At 43.3% G+C, this 21739-nt stretch overlaps 1 protein-coding gene across 2 annotated transcripts in view; it reads left to right on the forward strand.

Moving 5' to 3' along the window:
* Window positions 1-21739, forward strand: part of DOC2B (double C2 domain beta) — a 1627913-nt gene that overhangs the window by 272732 nt on the left and 1333442 nt on the right. For both annotated transcript variants that reach the window (XM_069226394.1, XM_069226395.1), the window contains exon 2: window positions 15218-15297. In XM_069226394.1, the coding sequence (XP_069082495.1) occupies window positions 15218-15297 (80 nt within the window). The remainder of the gene's footprint in view (window positions 1-15217; window positions 15298-21739) is intronic.

Below are 21739 nucleotides of genomic sequence, written 5' to 3' on the forward strand. Positions count from 1 at the left end.
CACATGCGGACTGTCCTGAAGGAAAGCCAGGCGACTTCTCTGTTTATTTATTTACGGACTTTCTGCAGTCCTTTTTACCCCTGAAGATGCAAACTACAATACCACATGTTTCAAAGAATCCTTTTTCAAGAGATTGGTGTTATTGGAGATGCAAGGGAACGCAGTCCCACTTTTCTTGTGCCCCTTAGTGCCACCATGTGTGCGCCGTATTTAAAATACAGGGCACCATGAGGCAGGGTAGGAGGCAATAGCGTCAATATTTTTGACACTATTGATGTACTGTTCAGGGTTAGCGTCAAAATGTTGGTGCTCACCCTGAACAGTACATACAGGCACATTGTAACCAATGGTGTGCCCACTTTTAACCCCTGCTCTGAGCAGGCGTCAAAAGTAGCCGCAAAATTTGACGCAGTGGAATTTCTTCGATTCCACTGCGCCATTTCTGTGGTCCCCCTAACAGGGGAACGCACTCTTTGCATACATTATGCATAGTGCATGCATAATGTGGCGCAAAGGGCTGCAAAGGGGCACAATGCATGCATTGCGCCACTTTGTAAATATGGCGCTGCGATTTTTGAAGCCTAATGCCACATTAGCGTCAAAAAAATGATGCTAATGTGGCGCTAGTGCTTCTTAAATCTGGGCCTAGGACTGTTACCTTACAATGCGTAGTCCCAATTAAGCTTATAAGAGCACATAACTGAAGGAGACACCTGGCAAACCTGCCGCCGCTGCGTACAGTGTCACATCACGCACCAGCTGGTCAATGAAGTCCTTACTATAAGTGAGTGAGGCACTCAAGTGTTCTAGACGGGAGTTGATTGTGTGTGTCCTGGAGTGGGGTGCTGCTGAAGCAAGGATAAACTTCAGAGTATGGAAGCAATGTGAGGCCTTGCACAGATTAATTTAAGAATCGCTTGTTAAAAAAAAGTATTTCATGCAATAATGAATTTTATCCAAAGTTCTGTAATGTTTTATTTAACAGAGCACACGTGTTATAGATTGGGATATACTTGTACGACTTTGATCAAAGTTAAAGTGTATGTAGCGATCCATCTGGCACAAAGGTCAGGAACTGGCATATGTGTGTGGTATGAAAAAGTGAAACGTTTCTGGAAACCGGTTACCACTTTGGCAGGTATTCAAGGCAGCTTTGAGCTTTAGGGAAGATTAAATGGAGATACAGAGCACACAACCTAAGTTGTGAATGGATCCTTCTTCATTATGCTTGTACCTCATTTTAACGAGATAACCATGATCACGAGTGCTGACTTCACGCATCAGTTCGGTCATTAGGTTGGAAGCAGTTTAGTGAGAAATAAAGATATTTTGCCTTGCTATGCCTCCCCTGTGGAGCAATAGGATTTTGGTGCATTTCCAGGCCTACCACTAATGGTAAATGTGGGAATGCGCCAAAATCCATAGGTGGATACGTGGGAACACCCATGCTCCACACTTGGAAAGCCTGCCCAGGACAGAGTAACACAAGGTAGCAATTTGCCCTGCGTTACTCCTGATGAAGCCATGCATAGCCACGCAAGGTATCCTTACGTGGCTTGATAAATCTGACTTTAATGTTGCATTGCCCTTGTGTCCCCTTGTATGCAGTAAGGGCGACGCATCACTATAAGTTTGGGCCCGAGTGTTTTGTGAGGACAGGGCTTTTATAGCCAGTTTGCTCTTTGATTGATGCTTACTGCTGGGATTCCCTTGTTCAAGTAGTGTGGTTGGAGAACCAAACCACTGATTAGACAAACTACAAAGTTATAGACTTCGTGGGTTTTAATTTTGTGAAGGTAATGTAGTTCCATGAAGACTTATATAGTAGTCAACGTAAGGCAGCTTCACTGTGTGTACTAGGACCAATCTTTGTGGAGGAAAGAGTATCAGCAGCATCCCTGAATCCCGGATGGTAGATGATGCCTTGAAAATAGCACAAATGAGGGATCAATGATCATGAGGTCGGTGTTAAGGGGAATAAGGGCTGAGTTTGCCCTCTTACTGAGTTGCTTCTTCAGCTAGTTCGAGAAACCAAGGATCTTTGTCTGTGATAACTCACAGGAGCAGATTTAGAGACAGGAAGTGTAGGGTGGTGAAAAAGAAGCATGTTATGGAGTCAAAAATAGGAAGAGTTGGCATTTGGCAACCCTAGAGTTCAGCAGCACTTATAAGAAAAATAATCAGACTCTGTAGTTTCTATTTTTATACAAGGTAATCACTGCCTTTCATTACACAAGTTACATGAAATAGAAAATTGGATGCTCCTCTGCGGGGAGCTGGAATAGCAAAGGCAGGAAATTATGAAGCATCACAAAAGGTCATGCACAAGGTTAAGCTAAAACAATGGGCTGCAGATAGGTAGCACAAACTGAAAAAACTGGCTGTTTGAATAAGTCTTTCTCTAACCTCTTCCATCCTGGCCATCCTATTTGTGGGCATCTTCAGACTTTTCTGTTAAATTTGTACCTTGCATAGTCCCGGAATAAATGCATGGCATGAAATATGTGACCTGGCCATGTAAACATTTCTATGCTTGTGCCAGTAGTGTGGCAATGGATTCATGGGCCATACTTTATGTAAATAAGTAGCCTTCCTCGCAGTTGCATAGTTAGAGACAGCCATAATTGCGGTGCACTGGGCAGCTCTCATCTCTGGCTTCTGATCCCACTCTGCTGGCTTTAATGATACCTGTGCCCCTGCATGGAATCCAGTCCATGTGATCTCATTGGTCATGTAGTGGCACACCAAGGAATCTGCAGCTGATTCAACGAAGAAGCTCTGTCACCAGGCAATAGTTGTTATTTAGTATCCACCTTCACGCCTCCCACTTGCTAGCAGAGAATGTGACTCAGGGCTGTGGATGGCTCCACAGTTTCATATGTGCGGAAAGGAAATGTTTCAAGGGCACTTTTGCTGCTTAGTTGGTGTTGACAGCCCAGCAGTCAAACTGCAGGTGAAAGTGTCTTGGCCTTCAGTGGAGGGGGAATCAGTCTTGGAGATAGGCGTGAACCCTAAATCGCATCAGACGTAGCATTCCCTCAGTACCAAGTCACATGCATCTGGTGCACATGTAACACTATTTTATACATACTGTGTGTTGTTTGCGAGAGCTTTTATGCATTTTTAATATGCATTATGATGAACTGATTTGTTTTGTAGCCTGGCAAATTCTAGGATTTGTTGTTTTTGTAAACTGACCTCCTTTAAAATATTCCTCCCTCCCATAGGCTTACACTCTGTGTAGCGGGTGATGGTTCCTTCTTTCTCTCTTCTGACCGTTTCTATCCCTATAGAATTGGCAATTAAGTTCCAGCATGTGTAGAAGCACTCATTAACTACATTCCCTGTCATACATCATATCATTTATTGATCAGCTGAAAGTCAGCAGGTCCTCAGCCTTCTGTGTGTGATAAGCAGTAGAGGAGTGTGTGTGGTGGCTTTGTCAGAATATCATTTACAGAAATCTAGTCAGACATAGACATTGTCTCCAAAATATTGTTTTCAAAATATCTCATTGGATTTAGATTTTCAGCCATTGACTCCAACATGGACTATATGTAGGACTCAATATTTATGTAAGATGATTGTCTAACCATGATATTTCCATAGTGTGTGGTGTAATAGGCGTGGATTTATTTGTGTGGTATCCCGAGGTCACACCCAGCTGACTTGAAAATGTTGCTTTAAGATGGGCTCGTCTGCGGCATTCCAGCACATGGAGAATATTCACTTCTGCCTTGTCCCAGTATTACGGCCGATGCATCACTTCCACCATGGTGCAAACAGGGAATGGACCACCCTACTTCACCAACATCAAGGGCACTTTTTCTATGTTTTTGGTAATTATATCGAAAACGAGTGATGTTGGGTGCTGTCATAGCCCTCCCAGATCACACTCTGGGCAATATTTACAAGGCTAGTTGCGCAGGGCGGCACAGTAAGTGCCTTTCTGCACTACGCTGTGCCACCGGGAAGGGCAGAATGCAGCACACATAGAGGAAATAACGGGTAGAAATAAGGATATTTCTCCCTGTTGCATCACTCTAACATCACCACTGGGGTGGCATAGGCTTTTGAAGCATTCCCAGATTTACAAAACCTTGTAAATCTGGTAATGTTTCAAAATATATGGATGTTGCATGGGAACACCCACGTAACACCCATGAAAAAGCCTACCTGATGCAAAATAAGGAAATGCAGCAACTTTCACTGTGTTGCCTTACTCCATATCTAAAAGGCGATGAAAAGCCAGCAAAGTGGCTTTGCGTGGCCTTGTAGATATGAACCAACAGCCTGCACCACTAGTGTGTCACAAAAAGTGACGCACCCGCGGCGCAGGTTGCTTGTTAATAAGGGCCTCAATTCACAAGTCCACACAGAAACACAAAGATAAATAAGCAATAGACTTTCTCAAGCTCTCTGAAAAGTAAAGTGTCTTCTAAGTGAAAGTGGCTAAAAGGTATGGAGCAGGAATACTCTTTGTTCAGCCTATAGGCCGCTGCGGTCCACCTGACCTTCACGTGGCACTAGTACACAGTAGCATTTACTTCTTTTCACATGGTTAGTGGCACTGTGAAGAATGTGGGACAGCAGGGAGTACTGTGAAGTGTAAGGAGGTGCTTGTGAGAGGTTAGGGTTTATTTAAATCTTCACTGGTGTTAACCCTTCAGGTGCCGTGGACGTAACCGTTACGTCCAGCTAGGGACCCAATGGGGAAGCGCTAGCACTCCCCCTGGGGGCCTAGCACCCCCCTCCCCTGGGCAGGGATGGAAGAGGAATTGTTTCCCACCTCCCCCAAGACCCCCTGTGGGGTCTGATGACGTCAGCGCACAATCGCGCGCTGACCTCATCAGACACTGCCCCCACGGATCGGAGGAGAAATGCAAAGCATTTCCCCTTCGATCACGTGGAGGGGGCGAGAGAGGCATTAAAGGAGAGGAAAAGCCTTTCCTCTCCTTTCATGTCTCTCTCAGCATTTCTGCAGCCCGGTCTCAATGCGATCGGGCAGCAGAAATGCCACTAGACACCAGGGAATGTTTTTTTTTGTTTGTTTATATCAGAAGGGGACCGGCCCCTTGGGCAAGGGCCGCTCCCCATGGGGGCAATTTATTTTCAGGCCATTTCTGCCCCCCTGGGGGCAGATCGGCCTATTATAATTAGGCTGATCTGCCCCCGGGGGGGCAGTAACCGCTAGACACCAGGGATCATTCATTTTGATGTTTTTTGTTGCTTTATGTATGAGGGAGCAACCCCTTAGGCACAGGTCACTCCCTTGGGGGCAAATTTACTTTTAGGCCATTTCTGCCCCCTTTTGGGGCAGATCAGCCTATTTTTATTAGGCTGACCTGCCCCCAAGGGGGGGTGGGGGGGCAGAAACATCTAGGCACCAGGGATTTTCTTTTTTTTTGGGCCAATTTCACATAAGTGGAGCGACCCCTAAGGCAAGGGTTGCTCCCCTGGGGGAGCAAATTTATTTTAGGCCATTTGTGCTCCCCTTGGGGGCAGATCTGCCTATTTCTATTAGGCCGTCTGCCCCCGGGGGGACAGAAACCACTAAGGCACCAGGGATTGGTGTGTGTGCATGTGTGTGTTTTGTTTGGGGGGGCAGCCCCTTGGGCAAGGGTCACTCCCCATGGGGGCACATTACTGTTTATGGAAGACCCATCTGCCCCCAAGGGGGCAGAAAGACCACCAGAGACAAGGGAAGATTTTTTTTCCAAATAAGAGGGTGGGGGTATGGCCATACCCCCACCCCAAATAAACGGGCCAAAGTTGTTCTGCCCACCGGCGGGCAGATGGGGCAATTACCCCAGATTTACTCCCCAGGGGGACAGAACGCATACTGGATGCCAGGAATTAAAAAAATATATATAACATAGTGGGGTAGTGGCTACCAACCAGTATGGGCCTGGTTATGCCCCCACCCCAACTGAAGGGGGTAACAGTCTTTCAGCTCCCCCCACACACTAAAACATCTTATCCCACGGCAAGAAAGTAGACATTTGATTATTTGGGGTTTTGGTTTAATATTTGGACCATGAGAGCTTGGCTAACTCTCAAAATCGTCCCACTTGGAATGGTGAGGGCTGCACTTTTTTGGACTTTGGGACGCTGCCATGTAGAAAAATCCACAAGACCTAGACACATCTGAAAACGAAACATCTGGGTGATTCCAGGGTGGTGTGCTTCACATGCACCCCACACCATTTTCTTACCCACAATTCCCTGCAAACCTCCAACTTTGCTGGAAATCACACATTTTTTCCCCACATTTTTCTGATGGAACCTTCCAGAATCCGCAGGAATCCACAAAATTCCTACCACTCATCATTGTCTCCTCTATACTGATAAAAATTCTGCTGCACTTGTCAGCCTAAATGTTTTTTTCAATCTGCCCTTTTGGACCCGTTTTGGTTCCCCTTCAATTTTGACAAGTTTTTGGCTCTTCCTTGTCACAGGCACTTTGCCCACCTACACAAGTGAGGTATCATTTTTACCGGGAGACTGAGGGGAACGTTGGGTGGTAATTTGTCCCGATGTGGTGATCCCACACAGAAATGTGGGAAAAATTTGTTTTTTTTAAGCTAAAGTTGAGGTTTGCTGAGGATTCTGGGTAAGAAAACATTGGGGGATCCACCAAGTCACACCTCGCTGGACTCCCTTGGGTGTCTAGTTTTCACAAATGTCTGGGTTTGGTAGGTTTCCCTAGATAGCTACTGAGCCAAGGACCAAAAACGCAGGTGCCCCTCCCGCCTGCAAAAAACAGTTAGTTTTGTATTTGATAATTTTGAGTTTTGGGGCATTTCCTTTCGCGGGCACTAGGCCTACCCACTCAAGTGAGGTACCATTTTTATCAGGAGACTTGGGGGAACGCTGGGTGGAAGGAAATTTGTGGCTCCTCTCAGATTCCAGAACTTTGTGTCACAGAAATTTTGCTAAATTTTTAGGTTTGCGAAGGGTTCTGGGTAACAGAACCTGGTGCGAGCCCCACAAGCCACCCCATCTTGGATTCCTATGTGTCTAGTTTTAAAACATGTGCAGGTTTGGTAGGTTTTCCTAGTGCCGGCTGAGCTAGAGGCCAAACTCTACAGCTAGGCACTTTGCAAAAAACACGTCAGATTGCAATGTAAAAATGTGATGTGTCCATGTTGTGTTTCCTGTCGCGAGCATAAGGCCTACTCACGCAAGTGATGTACCATTTTTTATCGGGAGACTTAGGGGAACACAGAATAGCAAAACAAGTTTTATTGCCCCTTGTCTTTCTCTACATTTTTTCCTTCCAAATGTAAGACAGTGTCTGTAAAAAAGACGTTAATTTGAAAAATGCCCTGTAATTCACATGCTAGTATGGGGACCCCGGAATTCAGAGATGTGCAAATAACCACTGCTTCTCAACACATTATCTTGTGCCAATTTTGGAAATACAAAGGGTTTCTTGATACCTATTCTTCACTATTTAGATTACAGCAAATGAATTGCTGTATACCTGGTATAGAATGAAAACCCATTGCAAGGTGCAGCTCATTTATTGGCTCTGGGTACCTAGGGTTCTTGATAAACCTACAAGCCCTATATATCCCTGAAGAGTCCAGCAGATGTAACGGTATATTGCTTTAAAAAATCTGACATTGCAGGAAAAAGTTAGAGTAAAACGTAGAGAAAAATAGCTGTTTTTTTCACCTCAATTTCATTTTTTATTTTATTTCAGCTGGTATTTTCTGTAGGGAAACCTTGTAGGATCTACACAAATTACCCCCTGCTGAATTCAGATTTTTTTTTACTTTTCGGAAATGTTTAGCTTTCTGGGATCCAGCATTGGTTTCACACCAATTTCTGTCACTAACTGGAAGGAGGCTGAAAGCACAAACAATAGTAAAAATGGGGTATGTCCCAGTAAAATGCCAAACTTGTGTTGAAAAATTGGGTTTTCTGATTCAAGTCTGCCTGTTCCTGAAAGCTGGGAAGCTGGGGATTTTAGCACCACAAACCCTTTGTTGATGCCATTTTCAGAGAAAAAAACACAAGCTTTCTTCTGCAGCCCTTTTTTCCCATTTAAAAAAAAAAAGAAACGAAATTTGCACTGTATTTTGGATAATTTCTTGGTCTCCTTCAGGGGAACCCACAAAGTGTAGGTACCTCTAGAATCCCTAGGATGTTGGAAAAAAGGACGCAAATTTGGCGTGGGTAGCTTATGTGGACAAAATGTTATGAGGGCCTAAGCGCGAACTGCCCTAAATAGCCAAAAAAGGCCTGGCACCTGAGGAGAAAAGGCCTGGCAATGAAAGGGTTAAGGCGCTGTGGCGCCTAGTGTCTTTGCAAGTCAGCTTTAGGAACATGTTTCTAGCGATGCTAAAATGAAGGAATGTGAAAACCTATAATGAGGTGGTGGTGAACAGACATGGGGTGGTGGTAAAGCAGGAGAAGAGGCCTTTACATTCGTTAAATTGGGTTGAAAGGTTGTCCATTGGCTAGTAATAAAGAGCTGCACCCATTGTTAAGCAAATTACTAGGTTTAACCGATTTTACTGTATGTAAAAAAAAAAAAAAAAGAATTGTTTTAAACTAACTAAAAGTGTATGGTAAGGGCACAGACAGAGTTGGAGTCATAGTAGCAATCAAATGAATGTGTCTTATTATCAAGAGCTTCAACTCCACTGGCATTTCTTAATGCTGTAAATAGCAGATGTCACCATTTACCTCTTCATGTTACTCAGTTTAGAGACTTCGCTAGTATGGAACACAAAGTCAAAAAGCAGGCGCAGAGACGGACTTTGGGATGTTATTTACTTAACCTTACACAGTGGGTGTAGATTTATTATGACAGCAAGGCATCAGTAATGGACATGCATGCTAGATGTCAAGACCCAACAAGACGGTTACTATCTTGGAATGTTCGATGATTAAACAATCTGAGTAAAGTAAGGCAAATCACAGACTGCTGAATCATAGACAGCATCAATGCAGGGTTGCTCCAAGAAATGGTCCTCAACATGGCAGGAGAAAATCACTTTGCAAGAAGATGGAGTGTGCATCTATATTTGGTCTCTTACCTAACTCTTCAGCCCAGCTTTATTCGGTGCATGAGCAATAATTCAGATGATGATGCCTGATGATCTCACTTGATGATGATGACGATGAGGATATCCTCTGGAAGATAACTTCTCCATTATCTGGGAATTTCTCACTTTTGGCCATCTCTCAGGCATCCTTATGAACTGGAGAAAGTCACTGATATTTCCTCTTACAGTAGGCACCAAAGTATGCACAATTCATTTCTGTCTTAAATGGTGTGAGAGCTGTGCGAGATATCTGTGGATAGAGATCATGCAGAATACTGAAGTGGTAATCAGAAACATGCATTGGGTTGATCACGTTAAAATTCAGGAGCAGGTAAATCTTTGGATATTACTGCCTCGGTCTATGGCAGGATGTATTGCTTTGATGAAAATGGTGATCTTACCCATATTGTTATACATGTTGTTGAATATCCTGATCCCACTAACTAAACAATTACTAGCAAGACGGACACTCGCAGGCAACTCTTCCCAGATCCTGCTAGACCTATTTTTATAGGACAAACAAAAATCCACGTGCAAAATCACTGTATGCCTCGATTCTGTTGAAACTGGCACTGCTAAAAACTTGAATGTGACTATGAAGCCCTCCGGATCCTAGACAATTGATTTCCTAACTGCATATTTTCATAAAGGAACAGTATATGCAAAAGAACCTGAAGGTCAGGGGAATATGGGAAAGCGACCTGTCTAGATAACTAACAGATGAAAAATTGGACTATTGCTACTCCTAAACTGGGAATCTACCTCTAAATAGCAACAAATACTTTATGCCTTGAGTGTACCACACCATCAACATTCCGGCAGAGTGAGGACACCAGCTGTTGATGCTGTGGAGCTCTGAAGGCGGGATTATGTAGCTGTGCCTATCCATGGCTATAGATACTGGCAGTCTGACCATTATGATTATATAAATTCTCCACTCCTCGCCTCCTCTATTGGGTTGTATGAGGTATATACGGGTGGAGATTTGGAAAAGTACTGCCCTCTCTTTACTGCTGGCGAAGAGGGCGATGGTGATACACTGGGGAAGAGGCCCCATTCCATCAGCACATGAATGGCTGCAGGGCCTCATATACTGTAAATACTGTACATTGGATGTGCATACATTGCTACTCCCACTAAGTGTTAGGCTCAATGACTTTTGTGAACCACTACACCACTGACGCTTGGTAAAGCACACCAAGTCTCTAGTGCCGCCTGGGCCAGAACTGGGAGTGAAAAACCCATAATATTACTTGGAATGTCAACTTAGTAAGGTAGTAAGTGGGTGGAGCAAGAACTCACTGAGCCTGCCAGGCCTAGCATTGGACAATTTACTTGTTGTCTCATGTCAGTCAACAAGTTGACAGGAGATGACCACATTATGTAGCATTATTAAATAAATTATGCAGCAAGACAAGTCAAATTATGTGGCATAATTAGGCACATTTTGTAGCAGGATTACCGCATTATTTTGTGGTTTTACACGTTACGTCGGTCTGGACAAAGGTTACACCTCATTAGTAACAGTTTAATGCTCAAATACAGCAATAGGCAATTGAAAGATGACCAGTCAAATTTTGGAAAGGACCTTAAACTGAGGGGAAACACACATCGACACTTTAGGTAAATGTTGATCCATTTGAGTTTGGAACAAATGTTTTGCTCAAATCTGCAAATTATGCAGCAGATTATGGATTATGTGGGAAATGCTGCAATTCCATAACTATGCAGAAAACGACACTGCCACAGAATCACATAATTCCAGAGGCCCTGACTATACTGTCCTAACCACTTCTCAATCTAATATACTATGTAGGAGCCAATACACCTTTTGATTGGGAATTTAACTACTACTTCTTGCTTGAAGTTATTTTTTCTTTGTTGTCATATTTTAAATAAAAAAGTAGAAGCAGAGAACTAAGCTCAAAAGGTGAATGGATAAGAGCACACCATTCAGTTATATGGGGTGGGGAGAGCAGGAATAAAAAACACGTTTTTTGGTTCTGCATTTAGCTTGTTCACCAAGACTGGGGCGGTTCTCCCGAGGAGGCTTGGGACGGCCATCCCAAGGTAAAGGCCACTGTGTTGGTGGCCCTACCCAGATTTACAATGCAGTGTTTACTACCAGCATATGTTGGTAAAACTAGGATTAGATGTCCAGTCTCCTAGTGCTTTGCCTGAAATCTACTCACTGGATCTAGTGGCGGGGATGGGATAGTGATGCCTGCCTGTCTCCCTGAATTATCTACTTTGCTGTGGGTTCTCTCAAGATTTTTAAAAGCACTCACTGATTTAACTCTGCCTGTTTCTAAGCACTGCTGTTTGCAAATAAGAAAACAGAGGCAGAAGATTATACGGCCTCTCTCTGGGTCTTGTGATAGTATGTGGCTACTGGAAAGCTTCCTAGGTGGGTACCGTTGTTAACCATTGTTGTCCAATACTAGTTCATTCCAATTGGATAACCATGGTATTCCCGTTCTTCACTTGAGTCTCCAAGGGAAAAAATAGCGGGAAGTCAGACTATATCCAGGAGATGGTAAAGGGACTAAAACAGTGTAACCTTTGATAAACTAAATATATACACAGATATATATATCTTACCTTAGAATCCTAAATTATAGGAGGACTGTATGGAGGGAAAGTCAAAATAATGCGCTCCCTGACTCGTCGCCCCTCTATGAACATGTTTTTCCAACCCTAAACACTGCAGTCCGTAATGTGGCACCTGGTCACACCCATGGCAGACATTCTGGCACTTGAGAAAATGTTTATACGTACTTAGGATATAGAGCAATGAGAGACTGCAAAAACTGCTGAATGGTGTCCTGTATCCTGTCTACTGGGTAGGCATAGCTCCTGCATGCATAATGGCCATGTTATTATGACTTTAGTTGTGCATGTATGTGTGTACACACTTGCTCGAGTAATTGTTATTTATTAACTTGGTTATTATTAGTAAACCTATTTTCTTGGTTGTTATTAACTTACTTGGCTTATTAATTATTTAGATGATACTTAGATGAATCTGTTTACTAGAAATTATCACATAACTTAGCTAAATGAGGTAATTGTGTGCCAAATGTCATGCAGATTTGTGAAATGGTTCCAAGGTTGTTACCAAAGCAAAAAAGACCTGTTGTGAGCAAAACAACCATAACTACAGGGTTGCTTTGAAGCAGGCAGGTAATCCTCTGATATTTCTTGCAGGGATTTGAATTTGTGACCTGCAGATTACATCCGGATCTTCGTATCGAATGCATGGACCCTCTCAGCTCCCTTTCTAAGGCTGTGACCTGCAGAGTTCACATGGAACACTGCAACAGACACATTCACCACCTTAGAATTAGAAGCAAGACTCCCTGCAGTGGGTGCATTGCCCCACTCAAAGGAGGTAGTGGGCAAAATTCGATCTGAGTGAATCTGTGGGCAATTTCTTAGTTACAGGTTGAAGTCTCGTTGTGGCCTATTTAACCTTTCATCTATCTAAAGTTGATAAAACGAGCACCACTGCATTCGGTAATAATAGCGCCTAAAATTTGCAGTACTACTGAGCTTCAAGACTGTGGTTCGCTGTTTCATGGAAGCAGTATAAGTAGAACTGTGTCCAAGTACAAATAAAGTGTTGCTGTACACATTCCTTGTATGCTCTCTGCTACCAATCCCACAGCTCTCATACCTGATCTTCAGTAACTTATGCTTTGTAGGGCAATCCCCAAATAAACTTGGTTAGTAAGCGCTTGGGTCGCCTATCCTCCTGGTTCTTATCCCACACGTGATAGGGCGACTCATGTCCCAGATTCCCATGACCGGGCCCTGACTCTTCCCCAGTGGCCCGGTCTATAATGTTGTGGTACCTGATGCCCTGCCTTTGAGTATTACATGCCCCACGGAAACAGTGTTACCCTGATTACTAGGATATACCTGGGAAGGAGGCGAGCGCTTTACCTAGTGCTCGGACTGATTACCTCTGCGCTACTTTACATGCACAGGGCTTCCTTTGGCCAGGTGTTTACATTTTGGATTAGTGTCTCCTCATTCACTTTCCTTTAGCTGAGAAACACACCCCCGCATACTCGAGTATTATTGAGTGCCATTCCTTGGGTAATATTAACACCTGTTATTTGCAGAGTTTAGAAATGGAAGGAGTATAGCATGAAATTAAGTTAAAAACTGAGTGACTAAAAGCTAGAATGCTGCACTTCTGTCGTGAAAAGCTCCGCACTGCACCCCACTGCACCCTTGCACACACCGTGGCAGCGATGCAGGATGCGAGAAGATGCGGTACTTGCCAGGCATCTGAAACACTTCCTCGTGGGCGCCATTATCCTATTTCCCCCTCATGGACACAACCAGCATCCATTATTACACTAACAAACTGAGTTACATTACTACGTATAGCATTGTGAACACTGACTGTTAAAAACCGTACACTGTGCCTAGAGGTGTAACTCGTACCACAATCATGCGCAGCGTGCTGCAGGTCTGCAAGCAGAAATGGCGGCAAATTACTGCCCTATTTCACTGCTCTCTGCGTGGAAAATAGACTAATAGGGTGCTTGGATTATACGCCCGATCAGACCTGTATTTCTGTCCCCTGGCACTGCCTTGCTGACTTTCCTCTAATACTCTAAATGGATGTCGATTACGGCGGCGGTCAGTGGCCAAGGCAACCAGACGGCTAATGCCGGCCTAGCTTCCCGGCCGCTCATGCCCCGCCGGTGATCTCCTCCCGGCTGACGCTCAGAATGTACAGAACACATCCTTGCTTGAACAGGAAATGACGCATCTTTTGTGTGGCAATGAAGACAAGATACCCAGATATTGTAGGGAGGTTCTGGATATGTGTATCGCCGATTTCGAGTGCCTCCTAAATTAATGCTAGGAACAGGATGTCAAGGCCCTTCTGCCCGTAAATGTAGGGCAGTGACGTTTCACCAGACCATCACAAACCCTCAACATACCCCGCATTCAGATAAAGGATGAAACAACCTTTAATGAGAGAACATTCGAAGAGAGTGACAAAAGACAAATAATTCTCATCTTAAGTTTAGCAGCTGCAAAGCCTGTAGCCTACATTCCCTCATTATGGAGCCAAGGGTGTGCCACAATCTGCATGCTCGGGCCTGAGAATCACCCACAGTAAAGTGATGGCATTATTGGTGCCATAAATATAGAACTGGTTCTCCATTCGTTCAAATTAAGAGCACCAGCTCCAATACTATCAGGCCAAAGCACCCAGTAACGTGCTCACAATAAGAGAATGATCCTTGAAAGCTCGTCCCTCCATCATGCTCAGATGAATGAAAATGATCCTTCAGAACTCCCGTGATGAGTATGGTAAGATCTATGAGACTGGTGCTTGATAGCTTGTGCAATCAGCATGCTCATATATATGAAAATTGTCCTTGAGAATTCATCCATTCATCATGCTCAGATATGACAATGACCCTTGATAACTCCTGTGATGAGAATGTTCCGATTTAGGAGGATGATGCTTGATAACCTGTGCGATCGTGTGTGATTGAGAGCGGTCTTTGAGAACTCAATCATTCATCATGCTCGAATATATGATAAAGAGCCTTTAGAACTTTGGCGATCAGCATGGAGTTATCAAGGGTTCTCAGATATATGAGAATGATCCTTGATAACTCGACTGACCATCATGCCTGTATATATGAGAATGACCCTTGACGACTCGACTGGCCATCATGCTTGGATATATGAGAATCGCCCCTGATAACTCGACCGACCATCATGCTCAGATATCTAAAAATGACCCTTGATCCATACTATCGGCATACTCCGATATGCAACCAATGAACCTTGATAATTCCTCAACACTCCATTGCAATTGTTGTAATTATGTTGTTGTTTTCCAGTCACACCAATTATTGGCATTCCTTAATATTCTATATGTAAACATGAGAAAACGTCACTTCCTACAAGAAGAGAGCTAACGTGCGAAGTTGTAGATACGTTTTAGATGACAACCAACGTGTTAAAGAACTGACTCAAATTCTAAAGTGAATAGTCTGCCATAACTACTTAACAAACTTGTTCAGGCTGCAGTGACCTCGTTCATGCTATTGAATACTAGTAACAAATAAATTATACTAAAAAATCAGCTGTTGTTGATTATGTTCTCTTCTCTTTTTCAGCAACCTTGGGGACTTTGGATTTTAGCCTGCTGTACGATCAAGAAAACAATGCCCTTCACTGCACAATCAACAAAGCCAAGGTAGGTCCCATGCCCAGCTTATGATCTGTAAGAGTGATGCTTGATTGACGTTTGACGCGAGACTGCCTGCTGTAATCCACCTCGTGTCCTATGTTGGAGTATGATCCTCACCACTCAGTTACCACTCTGAGTCCACAGCGGAAGGTTTTTGTTTATCCAAGTCTTAGTTTTTGGAGGTTTGTGTCATTAACTGCCTGGGGGAAGTAGGCATGTATGTATATGTTTATTGCTACTCTAAAGCCTGGATCAGTAAGTGCTGTGTATAGCAATAAGAAGACGCAGGAAGTATGCCTGGGGAGGGAAGATAATAATTCAAGATTGTGTACAAGAGTAATCAAGGGAGAAGTGGATCCCCTTTGCCAGGCCAGTGGCCAGAGCAGCTAGGAAGGTCCTTATTACTGGCCGATGACCAGCTCCTGGGACAGCTGCTGGCTGGCATGCAGGAGCGATTATTAACTTATCAGTTTACTGCCATCAGTGATGTGATATTCCAGCTAAATTAGTCCTTTTACAAAACATTGATACATATTCATCAAATTGATTCAATTGAGGTGAACCAGAAGTTCGACTCTATATGCATAGAAACTAGTGATCCCTGTACAAATACTTGTTTGTGGAGGGATTACATTTGTAAGTGCTGTGATGTTTACTGCCCACAGTAGTTACATGCCAGTGGTTGACTGTTTTTAATTTAATGAGTGAAGAGTGCCGAGATAATACAGCACATGCAGATTTACATGCAACCAGCATCAATATCCACAAGTTATGATTGGAATAATTTATCACAGCCAGAAGTGTCAGACTTTATAGGGTGCAATGCTTTCAGTATACCCCTCTGGGGTAATCACGATTGGGGGTGGGCAGAGCTTTTGGAGTTCTACTCTGCGAAATTCTGTGGAGTTATCTAAAAACTCTATGAAATTCCAGGGAGTTCCGCTTCTCTCAAGCGCTTTATAAACTTCATTGTTCCTAACATGCATGTTTACAGTGATAAGTTAACTTCGGTACTGTCGGGATGGTGCATTTGTTTCCAAGAACATTTTGAATTTACGCTTGCTTTGGTGCTTTAAAATCTCAACACGTTTTAAAGACTGGTTACTAAAAAGAAGATACTGGGTTCAATTATCAGAAGACGTGAGGATATTCTCCGACCTGTGGGAAAGTAGTACACACTGTTTTATAACTTTAATTTCATTGTTGTGAGCGGCGACAGTTTTACAAACATGGCTTTGAACAATTGATAATAATGTGTATGTTGTCTTTGATTTGCTGATAGTTTGGCTCAATTCAAAAAAAAATTCTGATGGATACATCTGCCTGTGGATTTCTCACCTTTTGAATACTCCCAATGCGTCCGCATTCAACAGAATTGTTTTTTCTATCTAGTTGTCCACATCGACCAGGACATCACAATACAATGGCTTTGCATGTGACTGTCTGACGTCATCAGAGCCATAAGAAGTCCTCATCTGCGTGCTGGCAGTTTAACCTACTTTTTTTCGAGCCTTCAAGGCGAACTGGTGAATGCCAACATCGCAAAAACAGCATGTGTGAATTCAATAATTTATATACAATTATACATATAAACATAAATTCTATATATACAATTTGCAACATATATATCATATATACAAATACCTTCCTTCTTAGTATATCCAGAAAGGCAACAGGGAGGCGGGCGGGTCAGTGAGGAAACCACAGGTAAGTACTGTATCCACCAGAAAAAGCGTTACCGAAGGTAAGGAACTTGTTCTTCTGATGGATACACCTACCTGTGGATTCCTCACCTTTTGAATAGGACTATTCAAAAGGTGAGGAATCCACAGGTAGATACTGTATCTACTAGAAAAAGCATTACCAAAGGTAAGTAACTTGTTCTTCAAGCTTATTGACTGATAGGTTGTGCGCTGTGCGCCCCAGGGTGGCACTGTGGACTCTTAAAGATAAGAGTGAAACACATTCTTTGTTTTTTCCGGGATACATACTCCTGCATGCAGAGACACATGGCTGTGTATCTGAATAAATTCACGTGGACAGAGAATTAATGGCAACCATGTACACCTGGGCAGGTCGAATGTGATTTTGTTGTTTATTGTTAAATGAACCTCGTTTTTAATTTCTTTAACTGGTATTTCTTCTTTAGCCGAAATGTGCATGTGTATGAGTAAATTAGGGGTGGGTGAGCGCAATGGTGAACCCTGGCTGGCGGAGTTTTTTTTTGCTGAACTCCATGCTCTGCTTGGAGCGCTGAGTGCCAAAACTCCACAAACTTGGTCAGCGGAGTAGAGTTTACCGTCCACCCCTACAAATCCTACCCTGATAATGCACACCATGTTTAGATAGATGCCCAAATTGGAACGTTCGGCCCCTGAATCGTCTGAGCACCCTAGTGATGGCCCATCTTTTGACATTTCAGTCCTTCCAGTTACTCCTTTGCTGGTTTGTACAGTACTGTGTAAAGAACCCCTGGTCAGTTTACATAAGTGCACCAGTGCTGGGCATTTTGCTAATCAGTAAGAAACAGTGTTGTTGTTCACAGGTCATCAGTGCAGATGTCACTGCAAAACTGACTTGCACCAGTTTAAAACTGCCCCAAACAAACTCAGACTTACCCAGACACAGTGCAGTTCTGTGAACCGGCCCCTATCGCGTTTTCCGAAAACACAACTGCCTCCGTAGGGAGGTTGGAGGAAAGAGAAAGTAAAAATGAGAGGGTGGGTGAGGGAGAGTTGAGCATCAACTGTCTTCCCAGATCAATACACCTTTTTGTGAAAGGTTAACTGGGAAATTGCAGGCAATTACGTGTTTTGACTGGATTGCTTAGAAAATGACTGTTGTGTTTTGTAGTTTTCTGTGCACAGCAATCTGTTGACAGCTTTTTAATGTTTCATTTAGCTGCTAATGAGCATTTCCAGAGACCTGCGCACTTCACCTGTGCAGAGGTTGAGTTGAATGCCCAAGTGTTTATTATCACATTGTGATCAGTTCTAGTGATGCCTGCAAGAAATATTTAAGATTTTTCCAACATATTTACACACCATTCTTTTTAATACTTCATAACTAAGAAACATGCATCCTTCTGAGTCCTTAGGGGCTAGTGCTTCTCTGTTACCAGCCAAAATGCTGTCAGCCATCCACACACATGCCCACACCTGTGCATCAAACACACACACTTTCTCATGCAGTCATGTGTTTCCAGTAGGAATGTGGTTGGACTGGATTCCATAAAATTGCCCTAATATTCCATGACTGGGGTATGAGCAAGACATTGTCACATTCCTCGGCTATTATACTATAGAATTGAGGGTAGGGGGTTTCAATTGCCTAATGACATTAAAAAATAGGGGTCCAGGGCTCAGTCATGGCTATGTGCTATCATTGTGAAAGAGCCGTAGCCCCAAAGAGCCATCAGTGATAGTGAACACGGGAATAGCTCTCCTAGTGCTGCACCTGCAGGCAGTAGGGACGTGATGTCATGGTGACACACCCTTCACCACCTATTTATGTTGCTCATAATGGTGTCTTGGCAGGAGCTTTTACCTAAATGGTGTCCCAGCAAAACCAACATATCATTCAGGAATTCGCTTTGTTATGTAGCATAGCAGTTACTGATGTGCAGACATGTCCCTGTGTGAGTGCCTTCCTCTAAATTGACGTCTGTGCTAAAAGGGGTGATTTGAACTTCAAATGAAAGCCTTTCAGCCCCGAACTAAGCTTGTGAGTACCTGTTGCATTTACTGTATGTAGAACGCTGGGAGGTCGGAATATCCGGTGGGGAGGGTTCTGTAAAACAATGATTGGAGAGAAGAGCCTGCTCGGTAGTGGTTGTGCTGCTCGTGGAGTCGGAGACTCCGCACTCCCGATTGGAGCAGCTGTGATCAGTGCGCTGTGGCTGCGGAGCGGACGAAGTGAAAATAGTTAGTGACAGCAGCGGAGGTATTGGCACGTATTATACTATGGCCTGCATAAACCAATTTTAGACCAGCATGCACATGTGCGTATAGCGGCGAGCATTGCCTCATTCATTGTAATCCATTAATTACCCTTAATCTTGTGCGCTGATTACCCAGAATGGAATGAATTTAGAGGCTATCTTGGATTAAATTCATTTCAACAATGTGTGCATCTTTTGTCTTCATTACCTTCAGCCATCTTGGATTGGGAAGAATTGTGACAGTCCTCTACATTGCCTTCTGGAATGCATTCTTTGGTGTTTTTTGAAGGATAGCAGAATTGCTAATTTTTGTGAGTTTTTACATAATAACAATGGCTAAAATTGGAGCTCAACCGCATTTTTTGCAGTCTGTTGGGAAGCCAAAAATAGAATGGGAATGAGAAATTTCCTAGCTATTGTGAAGGAAAATTGTAATTATATTAAGGACACAGAGGATTATGCATTTCTTTCTTCACTTTTTATTAAACAGCCAGTATAAAGTTCAACAAAGAAAAAAAAAACAACACTGCATATCCTATGGCTCATAACACCGCATCCATGGTAACCACTGTCCAATCCAACAATGGTCCAAAAGTCCATATACATCCCCTGCTCTCTGAGTCCTTCCTCTGCTGAAGAAGGGACTAACCCAGAAACACATGTGTCCAGAGATGCACAGTAAAGGCTGTACCTACTTAAAGGTGAAATATTTAAAAATTAATGGAGTTCGTTTTTTGAAGATACTACATCTACCATGATGCAATGGGGCAGATTAATTGCTGGGATGTCAGGCAGGTGCGCTCCTAACTGTTTGTGACTTTAAAGGCTCCCTTGAGCCATTGGGCTGACGAGCTCTGGAGCAGGCACCAGCAGGCCAGGGAAGAGGTACTGAAACCGGGTGATTTATGGCAGCATTCCCAGCACCCCGCAAATATGTTCTCTGCTGAAGAAGGGACTAACCCAGAAACACATGTGTCCAGAGATGCACAGTAAAGGCTGTACCTACTTAAAGGTGAAATATTTAAAAATTAATGGAGTTCGTTTTTTGAAGATACTACATCTACCATGATGCAATGGGGCAGATTAATTGCTGGGATGTCAGGCAGGCGCGCTCCTAACTGTTTGTGACTCAACTTCCCTGTGGTTGGTTTAGTTCAGGCACAATCAATTTGCCATGGTATCCGTTCCTAGAAGACAATGTAATCATTGAGAAAAAGGTACCACCTCTCAACTAATTCTATTCAAAAGAATTGTACTCATAACTTTAGCTAATAATCCTTAACACAACACGTTACAGTCTTGACATGAGTCAAATAAACAAATCTTTAACAGTCAATGTGACATGTGATCATCATACAGTACAAATCATAGAATTAATCCAAATCCAATAGCCCCTCTCACGAATATCCTTGTCTGATCACTGACCAGGTGATAGACACAAGCATGCTGTGTTGGGTGAGATAATCCTCGCCTCTATGTCCTTAATAGAATTTAAACTTTTCTTCACAATAGCTATGAAATTTCTTATTCTATGTTGGGACCAGAGGCAAGGATTATGCATTTTCAAAACTTACTCACTACCAGCGCATGTGCTTCGTGAATCAGTTTAAAGTAGAACCAATTAAAAGTAACCTCAGACGACCAATCAGCTGCATTCATAATATCTTCCAACCTCCCACCTACCTGTATGGCTTTAGAAGCCATGGTACCTCTTGTGGAGGGCTTTCCAAAGACCCGAACATTGATTCCTGCTTCTGTCATAATCCACTTTACCCACCTTGTGATAGAAGGAGGGGGGGGGGGCACTGCTTTAAATGGTTTCTTGATGGAGATCAACAGTTGTCTCTCCCCGGGTGGACGGTACTCCGCTGCCATCTCTTCATAAGCCTTAAGGCATCTGACCACACATAATTTAGGTGAACTATTAAAAGCAGGGTAAGTTACTGACCTGGTATTGCATTTGGTTCTTCTAGATATAGTAAAGCTGACCCCGTTTGTCGAAAACAGTCTAGCAGAGATATGCAGAGCTCTCACATCAGATATCCTTTTGCAGGAAATGGGGCATATCAGCATACTAACTTCGCCGATAACTTCTTCCTCAAGAGATATTGGTTATCCTGCCATGAAGAGAAGAAGCATAACACTACATTACCATCACAAATATCCGAACATCAAGGTTCCGGAGGTCTAGACATCCTGGTGTCCTTGAGTAATTTGCAAACCCAAGGATGTTTTCCCACCGGTGCGTTATGAAAGGGGGGGAGACCTGCCGAGATCGCAGATCTAAAAGAGTTCACTGTGCAATATGATAAGCCAGAATCAGCCAGTTCCACAAAAAAAAATTATATCTGTAACTTGGACCCCCATGTGATCCAAATGTCTCTCCACACACCAAGGAACCTACCAGTTCCATGCTATCTCTTAGAAGTCTCTGGGGCCCAAGCCTGTTTGATGAATCTTTCAGCTCCTTTCGAAAGTTTACTGTCTTCCCAACAACGTCTGAAATTC

Source organism: Pleurodeles waltl, chromosome 3_1 (assembly GCF_031143425.1).
Source record: "Pleurodeles waltl isolate 20211129_DDA chromosome 3_1, aPleWal1.hap1.20221129, whole genome shotgun sequence".
Classification (NCBI taxonomy): domain Eukaryota; kingdom Metazoa; phylum Chordata; class Amphibia; order Caudata; family Salamandridae; genus Pleurodeles; species Pleurodeles waltl.